Source organism: Mastomys coucha, unplaced genomic scaffold, assembly GCF_008632895.1.
Source record: "Mastomys coucha isolate ucsf_1 unplaced genomic scaffold, UCSF_Mcou_1 pScaffold18, whole genome shotgun sequence".
NCBI classification, from domain to species: Eukaryota; Metazoa; Chordata; class Mammalia; order Rodentia; family Muridae; genus Mastomys; species Mastomys coucha.
The window spans coordinates 34,566,275-34,579,516 of NW_022196900.1; the positions used below are offsets into that span (position 1 = coordinate 34,566,275).

A 13,242-nucleotide genomic window follows, 5' to 3' on the forward strand; every position below is an offset into this window, starting at 1 on the left:
AAGTTTAGAGAATTTGTTTATATTTCATGTCTCCTTTCCTTAGGTGGGCTCATGTCATATGTGCTGTGGCAGTTCCAGAAGTGCAATTCACTAATGTCCCAGAAAGAACACAAATAGATGTAGACAGAATACCTTTACAGAGGTTAAAATTGGTGAGTGTCAACAAATTTTTTTAATTCATATATTAATGTTAATTTCAACTTCCAAATTTGTTTTGTTTCCAAATCAGTATATCCAATAGCTTCATTTTATTCTACCGATATTTTCTTCTATCCTGAATATATTTTTTTGTCACAAATTCTTTCCTAGTATTTATTTTGAAAGTCTCCACTACAGGCCTCATTTTTAAATATAGGAAAGGGACCAATTTTCTTTATTGATATGAACTTATAACATTAGGCTCTCTGAGATTGTTCAGCAATTTCCTAAACTGTTCTTTAGAAATTGCCTACTGTTTTTCTCTCTTTCCTCTATTGTGCTTTTTTTTGGTAAATAGCAAATATGTCCAACCTTAGCAACTATCTCTTTGACAAGAAGAGCTTTACAGAAAAATGCAAAAGCTTTTTTTTTTATTAGAAGGTATTTTTAACTCAGTAGTAGACACCAGATACTTAATATTCCCAACTCGAAGTTATTACCTTCTAATCTTCTAGTAACATTCATAAAAATTTCTTCACTGATTTGCCTTTTTAAGAGTATTATTTCATTAAACCAAAGACCTGTGATGTGTATACATTAACTACTTATTTATTCCTGTATCTTTCTGTAACACATAGCATTAATTTAGGCCTCTTTTCTTTTTTTTCTTTTTTTTTGTTTTGCTTTTTTTGTTTGTTTTTAATGCAGGCTATCTCTGTGTATCTGTGCAGCCTCTGGAGACCAGGCTAGCCCTGATCCCTTACCTCTACCTCCCTAGTGCTGGGATTAAGGGCATGCATATTCCACTACCACCCAGCTTGTTTTGTTTATTTAATAAGGCACTTTTTAAAAATTAAAAACATTAATTTATTATGCTGATGAAATTGCCTAAAAGTTCTTCAGTTTCTCTCATTAACTCATAATCATTCCACTGTGGAACATTTCAAACATTATCATTGAAACTGTTGCTTGTTTCTAACAAACTTCTTCCCACAAAGGGACCCTGTCTTAGGAATTTTATCTACTGTTCTTTGTTCTCAGAAAGGGTAAGTGAACACTATTTCTCATGATAACACTATCAAGCTTTTTACTTTATGAAGAAATATGTGATCTGCTGTTACCTAATTTGAGTAATATGGTCAAGGTGTAAAACGTCTATAGAGACAGCTCAGTATTTAAGAACAAAAGTGCCAGCCTCCTACCCATTCTACATCTTCCTGTTCATATGGATGCAAAATATTTTGTTGTTGTTGTTGGTTTTTTTTGGAGTTTTTTTTTTTTTTTTTTTTTTGGTTTTTTTCGAGACAGGGTTTCTCTGTATAGCTCTGGCTATCCTAGAACTCACTCTGTAGACCAGGCTGGCCTCGAACTCAGAAATCCTCCTGCCTCTGCCTCCCAAGTGCTGGGATTAAAGGTGTGCGCCACCACCACCTGGCTGCAAAATGTTTAAGTGTTAGTTTATTTCACTAAAACTATCACCTATTTTGCAAAATACTGTTTTTTGTTGTTGTTGTTGTTGTTGTTGTTGTTTTTTAAATAAACCATGGTTCTTAACCTTTGGCATCTTTTAGTGTATATCATGATTTCCCAACCTTAGCACTTGATTTAGTATTCTATCTATGCTTATAGAAGCTAAATAGCTTGTGAATTCTAAGAAGATTTTACTGACATATAAAATGCTGTAGTATGTATGCTATATGGCAAATTATTATTTCTGGCTTAAAATAATTGTAACCTGAAGAGTGAGGTCAAGCAATAGCAAATAGTTTGAACCTTTCTAGGGATTCTCTTTTATTTTCTACCTACCTCTGCATACTCTACTAAAGTATGACACTACTTTACTCATTTTCTTCATGCAGGAGATATGTTTATGAGGTACTAACATGTCAGTCATTATATTCATTTATACAGTAAGAGAGTGTTAGGGGGGTTCACAATCCCTCTAAAACAATACAGGCAGTTGGCATTTATTGCTTATTATTGCCAACCAGAACTAGATGATAAAATCGTTTTGTTGAAGATAGAACATGTACAAGTGACAGAACACAGAAAAAGTAAGTTAGAACTGAACAGACTGTCATAATGCCAGAAGATGCTAACCAAGACCAGTGGCAAATTCCTGTATTGCTTGGGAGCTCAATATCTGATGTACTTAATTGTCATCAGCAGCTTTACAGAGTAATGGACTCCAGATCAGACAAAATAAAACCACCAGTGTAATAGTGTCCCAGGTCTGGGATGTTTTCTAAATTCTTGAATTTCAGCAGCTGACATGACTTCACAAGGTGGGGATTGTTGAGGCAGAAAAGGATTTGTAAAGCCCCAGTTCTTCAAAGGATAGGAGCAGATCACAAAAATTAAAACAGAAACAGAAAAATAGTCTGTGATGCAGTAAACCATTGAAAATGATGAAGACAAACAAAAATATTTTTGTTCATTTGCCAATTTAAAAGGCATTATGTTTTCTTGTGAAAAGTTAGTCTTTATATACGTGTCATGCTTAACACTTAATAGCCACATGAGGTTTAATGAAGAACTGATAGGCAAACATGAACTTTACTTATCTATTGACTATTTTAAAACTATTTTAAAACTTTTTTAAAAATTCACTATTATTTGCAGTCTTTCATTAATATAAAATCTTAGAATTTAAGAAAATGTACTATTAATACTATTGGTAGATTTGTATTAAAATGTTCAACCTACAGCTTTTGAGCTCACCTGTATAATAATTCCAATAGAAAGCTTTTCAGAGCATAGAAGATAGTAAACAAGAAAATTTCTTTGATTGAATAAGTTTTTCTATACAGGAGAATGTGCAGTTTGATGAAGAGAGACATGAAAAAGAAGCTTTTCAATTTTCATCCTAAGTATTCACTCTTGTCCACTTTGTTTGGTGATATAACAAGTGGGTCCTCTCCTCCATTCATTGTAGCACTAAGTAGACAAAGATGCATTAGATTTATTTTTAAGGAAGGTCTGATAATTCTGCCTGCTGCTTACCTCTTCAGTGAACATAGTAAAGGCACACAACATCTGATGTACAAATTTTATATTTTTCTATAACGATTAATTTCTGCTATAATTCAGATAATTCTGTTTGAACACTATGATACTTACTAGAATTATTTTTAAAGCATTCTATTTCTATTGTTAATTCAAAATACTTTACTGTTTTGGGAAATATTAAAAAGAGCCAGTGCTGGGCAGTGGTGCCGCTCGCCTTTAATCGCAGTACTTGGGAGGCAGAGGCAGGTGGATTTCTGAGTTCGAGGCCAGCCTGGTCTACACAGAGAAACCCTGTCTCGAAAAACCAGCAGGTTCCCATGCTACACCCAGATACTCTCTGCCCGGCTGCCTCTGCCTCTAGACTAGCCTCAGCAGCTAACGACATGGGTCTTTCAGCTTTGGTTCTCTTGTCCCTGGAGCCACTAGTTCCTTCTCTGCCATAACCTCCCTGTTGACAGCAGTCCCACATTCCAGTAACTCAGTAAAACAAAACTCTAGAAGCTTATAATTAAACAGTCAGATTTATTTATCAATAAATTTTCAATATACAAGATGCCCACACAATAGTTTCTGGTTCTGTTTGAAGGAGGGGTTTCTGGGAGGAGTTGAGGTAAAAAAAGGAAAGAAGAATGTGTTGTAATTCTGTTTACTTAAAATATGTTTTTAAATGTTAACAAATTTAGATAAATTGAAATTATGTATCTTTTCTCATCATAATGCAATAAAACTCAATTAAAAAAAAAAGAAAACACTTCCCAGAATATCTTATCTCAATAGTTTCTGTGCCAATTGATAATGATACAAGCTACCCACCTAGATTAAACAAGTTAGCCCAATTATACTATCCTTTTATGATATTCATAGCTACCTGTGGCTATTTAAATCCACACTGAATGTGGATCATTCTTTCCATCACCCTCCATTTTGCTTCCTTCTTCTCCACCTTTAGTCATTCTCTGTCCCTGCAACTCTTAGCTCTGCCTCCCCTTTCCCTATCCGATCACAGGCCTCCTGCTACATTAATATTTAAATTAATTGGACAGGGAAAATCCTGCTACAGTTTACTACTTTGTTAACCTTTTAAACTAAACTGTCCTATGGAAACACTGTGTTTTATGATGGGTTTCTATCCAAAGTTTACCTTTTTAAGATTTTTTGACATTTCACTTATGCGTACTACTGCTCAAACTACAGAGAACAAGTGATTGGGATACTTCACCCCAATTGATACACCTACAACACAACCGCTGCAAGGAATGCATAGTGTGTGTGTGTGTGTGTGTGTGTGTGTGTGTGTGTGTGTGTGTTTGTCTGTCTAATATGTACAGGCCAGAAGAGAGCTCAGTAAGGGCTTGCTTCTTTCTGCTGAAGACCAGTATTTGGCTTGCAATCACCCATGTCTGGACAACTGTCCATAATTCCAGCTTCAGGGGGTCTGAAGGTCTGCTCTGGCCAGAATAACTGATTATACCCCAGAACATTCAAAGACTTTTGGTTCCTTATTTGACAAATAAAACTAAGCTAGGCACACATTTTCTGTGATTAAAGAACATTACTTTGAAAAGGAATATACACTGTAATGATGACAGAGCTACAAACCTTTCAGTATCTAGCTGAGACTACACTATTCTTAGAAGCTTCTTTATACTTTAAAGTTTGTACTTGAATGCAAATAATAGTGAACCTGAAGGCCAAAGATTATAGTTTTAAAAAATATATTAATTCTGAACATAGATATTTCATCTGAAGAGCTAAGTCCAGGGGAGAAAAATACAATTGGGTTTTTTATTTCTTAAAGGAAAACATTCTCTTGCAAACAAATTTGTGTTAATAGATCTGTAAATATTAAATGGAGAACTACTGGGTGAAAAAGCAGTGGAGATTACCTCAGTTCTATTTAATATCATACCAAGTTAGTGATCATCTTTATTTTCTTTATAAACAGTTTGTTTTGTATTACACAGGGCTTCTTAATGAATTTTAAGGAACTTAAAATAATATGTATTATCTTCCATATTAAAACTCACATTAATGAGTTTATATACAACCCATGAATAACCTAGAAGATGAGTTTATGCTGTGCACATTAGCAACCTTATACAAACATAGCTCATAGAAAATCTTATATATGGTTGTTCCTGTGCTCTACAATCAATAATTCATGTATTCATGTAGGGGTTACTGGGTGGGGTGGGGTATGATGTACTCATGTGGTCAGTGATTTTTTTTCCCAATAGCTCTAGAAGTTCTTAGAATATAGAAAAATTGACAATTGTGAATCAAGATCTTAGTAGCAGAGGGATAAAAAATACTTTATGCCAGATAATATGGCACAGGTTTATAATCTCAGCATATGACTTGCTGTGGCACATGGAGATTGGGTTAAGGGCCAGCTGCAGCTACTTATTATGTTGGAGATAACATTAGCCATGTATATATTCTGTCTCAAAAAATAGTACACATAAATTAATAAGGAGACACTATATGTACTTGGCCTTAATGTGATGTATGATTCTAATTACTTGTGAAAATTTTTTATCAGTGGCTGTGTAGTTCTCAAGTCTCAGAATTCTTTGCTACAATGACAAGATCTTATTGCAACCCTCTGTATTTGTATAGTGCTGTAATAATGCACCATAAAATCTTTTTAGTAAAATGGAAAATGTCAGCTGGACATGATTGTGAGATGGCAAAGCTTTTAAGTTGAGAATATTTTAGAGAACCTGACCTAAGTTCAAACTCAGGTAAACTAACAGGCATCAGTTTCCAAGTTGCCCCCCAACAAAACCTGAGCCAAGCTCCAGTCTCTAGGCTAATCTCCAACAAGACCAGTGTCTCCAGGTTATTCCCCCAACAAATCTACACCCCATGTTATAAGTCCACCCCTTGCCTGACACCACCAATGCAGAAGGGAGCAGAAATTAAGTTTATGATGTGACTCCCAACACCATCCAATTATGTTAAAGGCCACAACAGCTTTCCAATTATATGCTTGCACGCGTATTTTCTGCTTGCTGCTTACTATAAAGCCTTGCCATGATAGACATTCAGGGCTCCCCCACCACCAAAACCGTCTTGTGTGGTGGTGGTGTGTTGGGGAGGGGGGGCAAGCTAACTCAAATAGAAAAAAGACCCTGCTGTGAGTTGTATCAGATTGGCTCCTGTCTGTGTTTTTGAGGATCACTAACATTTCCCTGGCATAACCATTACATATAATATGCTCTCTGAAGGCTGTACACATATATATGAAAAACGTCTAAATACTTGAAATATTACATTGTTACTATAGATATTACAATATAATATTACATTGTTCTTTCTCTTAACAGAAAAATTATGAGGCAGAAAGAAATTGATTGACACTTTTACATTTTCAGGTTTCAACTATTCTTTCTTTTAGGAACTAGTTTTAAAAGCATTGTTAAATAGGAATTCACATACTTTATTTCAGGGAATAGTTTGAGAGTAATCTTGGTCTTCACCCTGAATTGATGAATTATCCCCCCTTGTCTGTATATGTAGTAATTACAGGGAAATCTTTAAATTTGGTAAGACATCATCACCCTTTTACTCCAACACTGACTGAGTCAATAATAACAAACACATTTTGATCAGAGACAGCTGTGAGATGACCCTAAGCAGTTCCTTGGGTTTGGCTTAGTCTGTACTGATAGCAAACTAATATTCATAGTTTGGGAAAGGTACAGTCAGTATAAAATAGTACATTTGTTATTCTATCTCTGACTCTCTAGGGAGAGGAGACTCAAAAACTTAAGTCACTTTTCTTCGTTCAGTGTAAATTAGGTTATGTATGCCTCATAGGTTGTTAAGAAAAAAATGGCGGTGCTAATCCCCATTATGTAGCCTTGCTTCCATAATCCTTCATGGTACAAACAGGAATCTTAAGTAGGTTTGGATCTGTGAATGACTGTGCCATTTAAGGTATCCCCCCTCCTCCCGCCCCCTCAAACCAGAATGCTTTCAGGAGGCATCCTTTCAAAGTGAGGAGAGTGTGTCCTTTAAACACTAAGGCAGCAGTCAAAATTGACTAGGCTTTGGTATGATAGCCCAACCTTATAATTTTGTTCTGGAGTCAGGATAGTTCCAGAGTGATCCTTCCATGGTATTTAATTCTGTACCAATGATGTACAACCCTTGGTGATTTCCTGGTGAACATTTGATTGATTCCTCTCTGTAATGATGGATAAAAGGCCCTGATTGGTTAATTTGCAGATTCATTGGTGTAAAACACTCACCAGGTCTCACTTCATGCTACTAATGTAATGATAACCAACTTTTAGAATTTCTGAATTTAACAGTGAACTCTTAAGAACCTTTTAAAAGCCTGGTCCACTAAGTTTATCCTTTTTTCAAATAACAGTGTTTGTTATAGTGAAGTAGGGGAAACAGATAGCTCTAGAAAAAGTTTGGATGTTGTGATTAGCCATTATAGATTTTCTATAATGCAATTTATTTGAGTACTTCTTCTACATAATTTTAGTCCCCCCTAAATTAATTTGTTTTCCTATTCATATACATTCCTACAATGACTAAGGTGTTCAATGGCTAAAGGTGTAAAATAAAGTCACAAAGGTTTTTTAATTTGTATTTCCCTTATGGCTAAGGATGTTGAACATTTAAAATAGATTTCCTATCCATTCATATATATATATATATATATATATATATATATATATATTCTTTATTTACATGCGAATTTCTCCATTCCCAGTTTCCCCTCCAAAAAACAAAAAAACAAACAAAAACAAACCCCTGTTGCCTCCCCCCTCCCCCATTTATATTTCTTATTACTATTTTTTAATTGAGTTGTTTTCTTAGTGTTCTAGCTACTGTTCTGTTATAATCAGGGCTAGTTAGAAAAGAAAACATTTAATTGGAGTTTTGCTTACAGTTGCTAAGGGTTGGTCCATGACCATCTTGGTGCAGGAGCATGGTGGCAGGGAGGCATTGTGGTCTAGTAGTGACTGAAAGCTTATCTTCTGAAATGTAAGCAGTAGTCACAAAGACAGAAAGACTGGGCCTGGCCTGTGCTTTTGAAACCTCAACCCCTCTTTCAGTGGCACACCTCTTTCAGCAAGGCCACAATTTCAAAATAGTTTCACCAGCTGGGAACCAAGTGTTCAAATATATGAGCCTGTGGGAACCATTCTTATTCAGACCACACCAAATTTGGACACTGATCTAATTTTTTTATTGGATATTTTATTTATTTACATTTCAAATGTTATTCCCTTTTCCTAATTCCCCCTTGAAGAAACCTCCAATCCCAATCCCTTTCTTCCTGCTTCTATGAGGGTCTGCCCCCCCCATTCCAGCCTCCCTGTCCTTGGATTTTGTTGTTGTTGTTGTTGGTTGGTTGTTTTGTTCTGCTTTCCCTAATTTCTTTCTTGGCCTATTTATCATTTGTATAAAGGAGGACTACTGACTTCTTTGACTTAAATTGTATCTAGCCACTTTGCTGAAGATGTTTATCATCTGTAGGAATTCTCTGGTAGAATTTTTGGGGTTGCCTATATATACTATCATATTATCTGCAGTAATGAAACTGATTTCCTCCTTTCTAATTTGTATCCCCTTGAACACCTTTAGTTGTTTTTATTGCTCTGGCTAGAGCTAGGAGAGTAGGCAGCCTTTTCTGGTGTCTGATTTTTCTCTCCATTGAGCCTGGCCATTCTGTAGATTGTCTCTCCACTTGACTCATGGTACTCTATTGTTTAGAAGCTTTTAGTGAGGTGCTGTTTGTCAGGTGCTTGCTGTAATGCTTGTACTACCAGGGTCCTATTGAATTTCCTTATATATACCTAAAAATGAAGCTTACCCCCTACTTTCTACTTTAGCAAAATGAGAGTTTCACGTCTTATGTTGAGGTCCTTGATCAGTTTGGATGTGGGTTTTCTGTAGAGTGAGATAGGATCTAGTTTTATCCTCTTACATGTAGCTATCTAGTTTATTCAGCACCAAATGAAGATATTGTATTCTTGGTCTCTGTCAAAGATCAGGTGACTATAGGTAAGTAATTCTATTCCATTGATAAATAGTATAACTTGAAATCAACAATAGTGAAACTTCCAAAAGTGTTTTTAATTTTTAGGATTGTTTTAGCTATCTGGAGTTTTTTTGTATTTCTATAAACGTTAAGATGGTTTTTCTTTTCTTTTTTTGGTACTTTCATACTCATGTTTGTTGTGACCAGACTTATAATTGCTAGGATATAAGTCATCATCTAATGCACAGAGATAAGCTGGTCTTTTTAATCTGTTTTAAATGATAATTTCTATGTAAATTTTTTCATATATATTTTGATCATGCTTTACCCTCACTTTGTACGCAACCTATTTTTTTATATTATTCCTTCCCCCCTTCTCTCTTCCTTCCTCCCTACCCACTCCCCTCCCCAGAAAAACAGGAAACAAACAAACCAAAAAAATAAAAAATCAAAAGAGGAAAAGAAAAACCTCCAAAACAAAAATCAGTCAAAACAAACAAAAGATCAATGTGACAAAAAATGCCAAAGTAAAATCAAAAGTCTACAAAAACAAAACAAAACAAAAGAATCTATAGAATTTGTTTTGTATTGACCAATTACTTGTGGGCATGGAGCTTGCCCTAAAGTGTGGTCACCCTTGTCACTCCATTGATAAAAAAACCTGACTTTTCCTTTGCCAGAGAGAATCAATTACAAATGGTATCTTGGTTACAGAGGGATCCCTGTATCTACTTGCCTCTCTGTGTGCTGGAATTCTGTCTGAATTGAACCTCTGTAGGTCTTGCACATGATGCCAGAGTCTCAGTGAGTTTATATGTCCATTTGTCCTGTTGTGTCTGGAAGACAAAGGTTACCTCTGTTGCTTATGATCTTTCCACTTCCTTTTCCATAGGGTCTCTTAGTCTTGAGGGGATGGGCTTGATGAAGATATCCCATTGAAGATTAAGCACTCAAATCTCTCTCTTGATAGTGTCATTTGTGGTTCTCTGCTAATTTCCATTATTGCAAAAGGAAGATTCTGTAGTGACTATTGAGTAATGCTCTGTTCTATGGGTACAAAAATATTGTCATTTGGAGTTATTGCTATGTTCCTTTAGTAGAATAAAGGCAATATGCTTTTCCCTTAACCCATAATATATCTAGTTTCAGGTGCTTGACCACATTCACAGTGGCAGTATGCATTCCATCTCCTGGTGTGGGCTTTAAATCATTCAGAGAATGACATTACTCCCATAAGATTTGTGCTACGGTTGCACCAGTATATTTTTCCTGCACAACACTGTTAAAGTTCCAGGGTTTGTAGGCTGAGTGATCTTGGTGATTGCCTTTCTTCTCCTTCAGTAGACTGCAGAATACAGTACCATCCAGTACTATGAATATTAGTTGATAAGTGTGAAACTGCTACTTAGGCACCAGCTGGACTTTTCTCTATTCAACACGAGAAGTAGTTGCTGACTTACATTAGATTGTGGAAAACAACCAAACAATGGCCTTAGTAGTAACCTGTGATGTTTGGGGGGTGGTTCCATGGGGCCACTTTAGCCAACAACTCTAAAGATTCTTCCACTGAGGCCAGACCAGGCAGTCTTCTGCTAAACATGTGTTGGGGGGCCTCCTGTGTGCTGCCTGGTTGGTGGCTCAGTGTCTGGGAATTCCCAGGGATCCAAATGAATTGAGACTGCTGGTTTCCCCATAGGGTCGCCCTACTTATATATCTGCTCCTGTCTTTCTCTTAATTCAACCATGGGGGTCCCTGACTTCAGTCTGGTGGTTGGGTATAAACATCTGTGTATGTCTCAGTCAGCTGCTTGTTGAGCCTCTTGGAGGATAGCTATGCTATGCTCCTGTCTATAAGCACATCATTGCATTAGTAATAATGTCAGGCCTTGGTGTCTCCCCAGGAGGTGGATCCCCAGTTGGGCTGGTCACTGGTTCATCTTTCCCTCAGTCTGTTCTCCATTTTTGTCCCTGTAGTTCTTTTAGATAGGAACAATTCTGAGTGAGAAATTTTAACTATGGGTTGGTAACACCATCCAACCTCTTGAGGCCCTATCTATCAGCTGGAGGTGGACTCTTCAAGTTCCCTCTGCCCTCTGTTAGGCATTTCATCTAATGTCACTCCCATTTAGTCCGGGAGTAACCCCCCACCCCCAGTCACGGGTACTTTCTAGATGGTCTTCCTACCCCCCAACTTCTGAGACTGCATATTTCCATTCATTCTGCTGGCACTCTGGACTTCTATCCTCTCTCCCCAACATCCCATACCTGATCCTATTCCTCTTTTGCCCTCCCCCTTCCCTCTCTCACCCAAATCTTTGCATCCCCTGATGATTTTCCTCCCCCCACTAAGTGGGATTGAAACATCCTCATTTGGCCTTTCTGCTCGTTAAAGTTCTTAAATTCTGTGGGTTATTTCCTAGGCATTCTGTATTTTTTGGCTAATACCATTTATTAGCAAGTACTTAACATGTATGTCCTTTTGCATCTGGGTTACCTCACTCTGGGTGATATTTTCTAGTTCCCTCCACTTGCATGGAAAGTTCGTGAGGTCATCACTTTTAATGGCTGAATAGTAGTATTTCATTGTGTAAATCTACGACATTTTCTGTATCCTCTTCAATTGTGGTTCATCTGGGTTGTTTCCAGCATTTGGCCAAAAATATACATTGGAAAATAGAAAGCATCATTAATAAATGGTGCTGGTGTAACTGGCAGTCTGTATGTAGGAGAATGAAAATAGATCCATACTCATCACCTTGTACAAAGATCAAGACCAGTTGGATCAAGGACCTCAACATAAAACTAGATACAGTGAATCTAATAGAAGAGAAAGTGGGAACGAGCCTTGAACTTGTCATGGGGCAAATTTCCTAAACAGAACTCCAATGGCTCAGGGTCTTAAGATCAACAATTGATAAGTGGGAACTCATGAAGCTGAAAAGCTTCTGTTAAGGCAAAGGGCATAGTCAATAGGACAAATCAGCAACCCACAGAATTGGAAAGAAAATCTTCACTAACCTCACATCCGATAGAGGGCTAATATCTAGAATATGTATATGAAGAACTCAAGAAGCTAACCTCAGAAAAGCCAAATAAAAATGAGGTACAGAGCTAAATAAACAGAGAATTCACAACAGAGGAGTCTTGAATGGTTTAGAAGCACTTAAAGAAATGGTCAAAGTCCTTCTTAGTCATCAGGGAAATGCAAATCAAACTGACCCAGAAATTCCACCTTACATTAATCAGAGTGGCTAAGACCAAACACTCAGGGGCCAGCAAATGCTGGCAAGGATGTGGAGAAAGGGGAACACTCCTCCATTGCTGGTGGAATTATGTGCTAATTTTTTTATCCTTCCTCTTTGCTGATAATGTTGGTTATCGATAGAAGTTTCTTTGTGGCATCTTTATGCTTTTTTATGTATAGAATCATCATTAAGAAATAAAAATACTTTGACTTTTTTCCTTTCATGTTTGTATCTCTTTTGTCTCTTTCTCTTTTTTTATTGTTATAGATTAGACTTCAGGCATTATTTTTCATGAATGAAGAGAATGAACATCCTATCGCCTTCCTGAATTTAGAGGAAATTCTTTAGTTTTTCTATATTTAATGTGATGTTGTCTATAGGTGTGTTGAATATTGCCTGTTCATCTTGAGATATTTTCTCACCATCCAATCTCTCTAAGACTTTTAACTAATGGGGATGTTGGATTTTCTCAGAGGCCATTTCTGCTTCTATTGAGGTGATTATGTGTATTCTGAGCTTAAATCTGTTTCGGTAGTATATTGCATTAATTAATTTACATGTTGTTGAACCATTACTGCTGCTTTGAAATGAAGATGACTCCATGGTGAACTATCTTTTTGATGTTTTCTTAAACCTAGTTTTCTAGATTTTTATTGAAAATTTTATAATTTATGTTAATCAGAAGTAATTTTTGTTTGTTTGTTTGTGTTTTACCTCCATGGTTTTCATGTGAGTACAAATGAGAATTTTGAAGCATTCTTTTGATTTAGAAAATAGTTCAGCCGGGCGGTGGTGGCGCACGCCTTTAATCCCAGCACTTGGGAAGCAGAGGCAGGCGGATTT

The 13,242-nt window shown here is 36.5% G+C and overlaps 1 protein-coding gene across 3 annotated transcripts in view; it reads left to right on the forward strand.

The window, feature by feature from the left end:
• Positions 1-13,242, forward strand: part of Kdm4c (lysine demethylase 4C) — a 184,391-nt gene that overhangs the window by 122,419 nt on the left and 48,730 nt on the right. For all 3 annotated transcript variants that reach the window (XM_031377684.1, XM_031377685.1, XM_031377686.1), the window contains one exon: positions 44-152. In XM_031377684.1, coding sequence (XP_031233544.1) covers positions 44-152 — 109 coding nt within the window. The remainder of the gene's footprint in view (positions 1-43; positions 153-13,242) is intronic.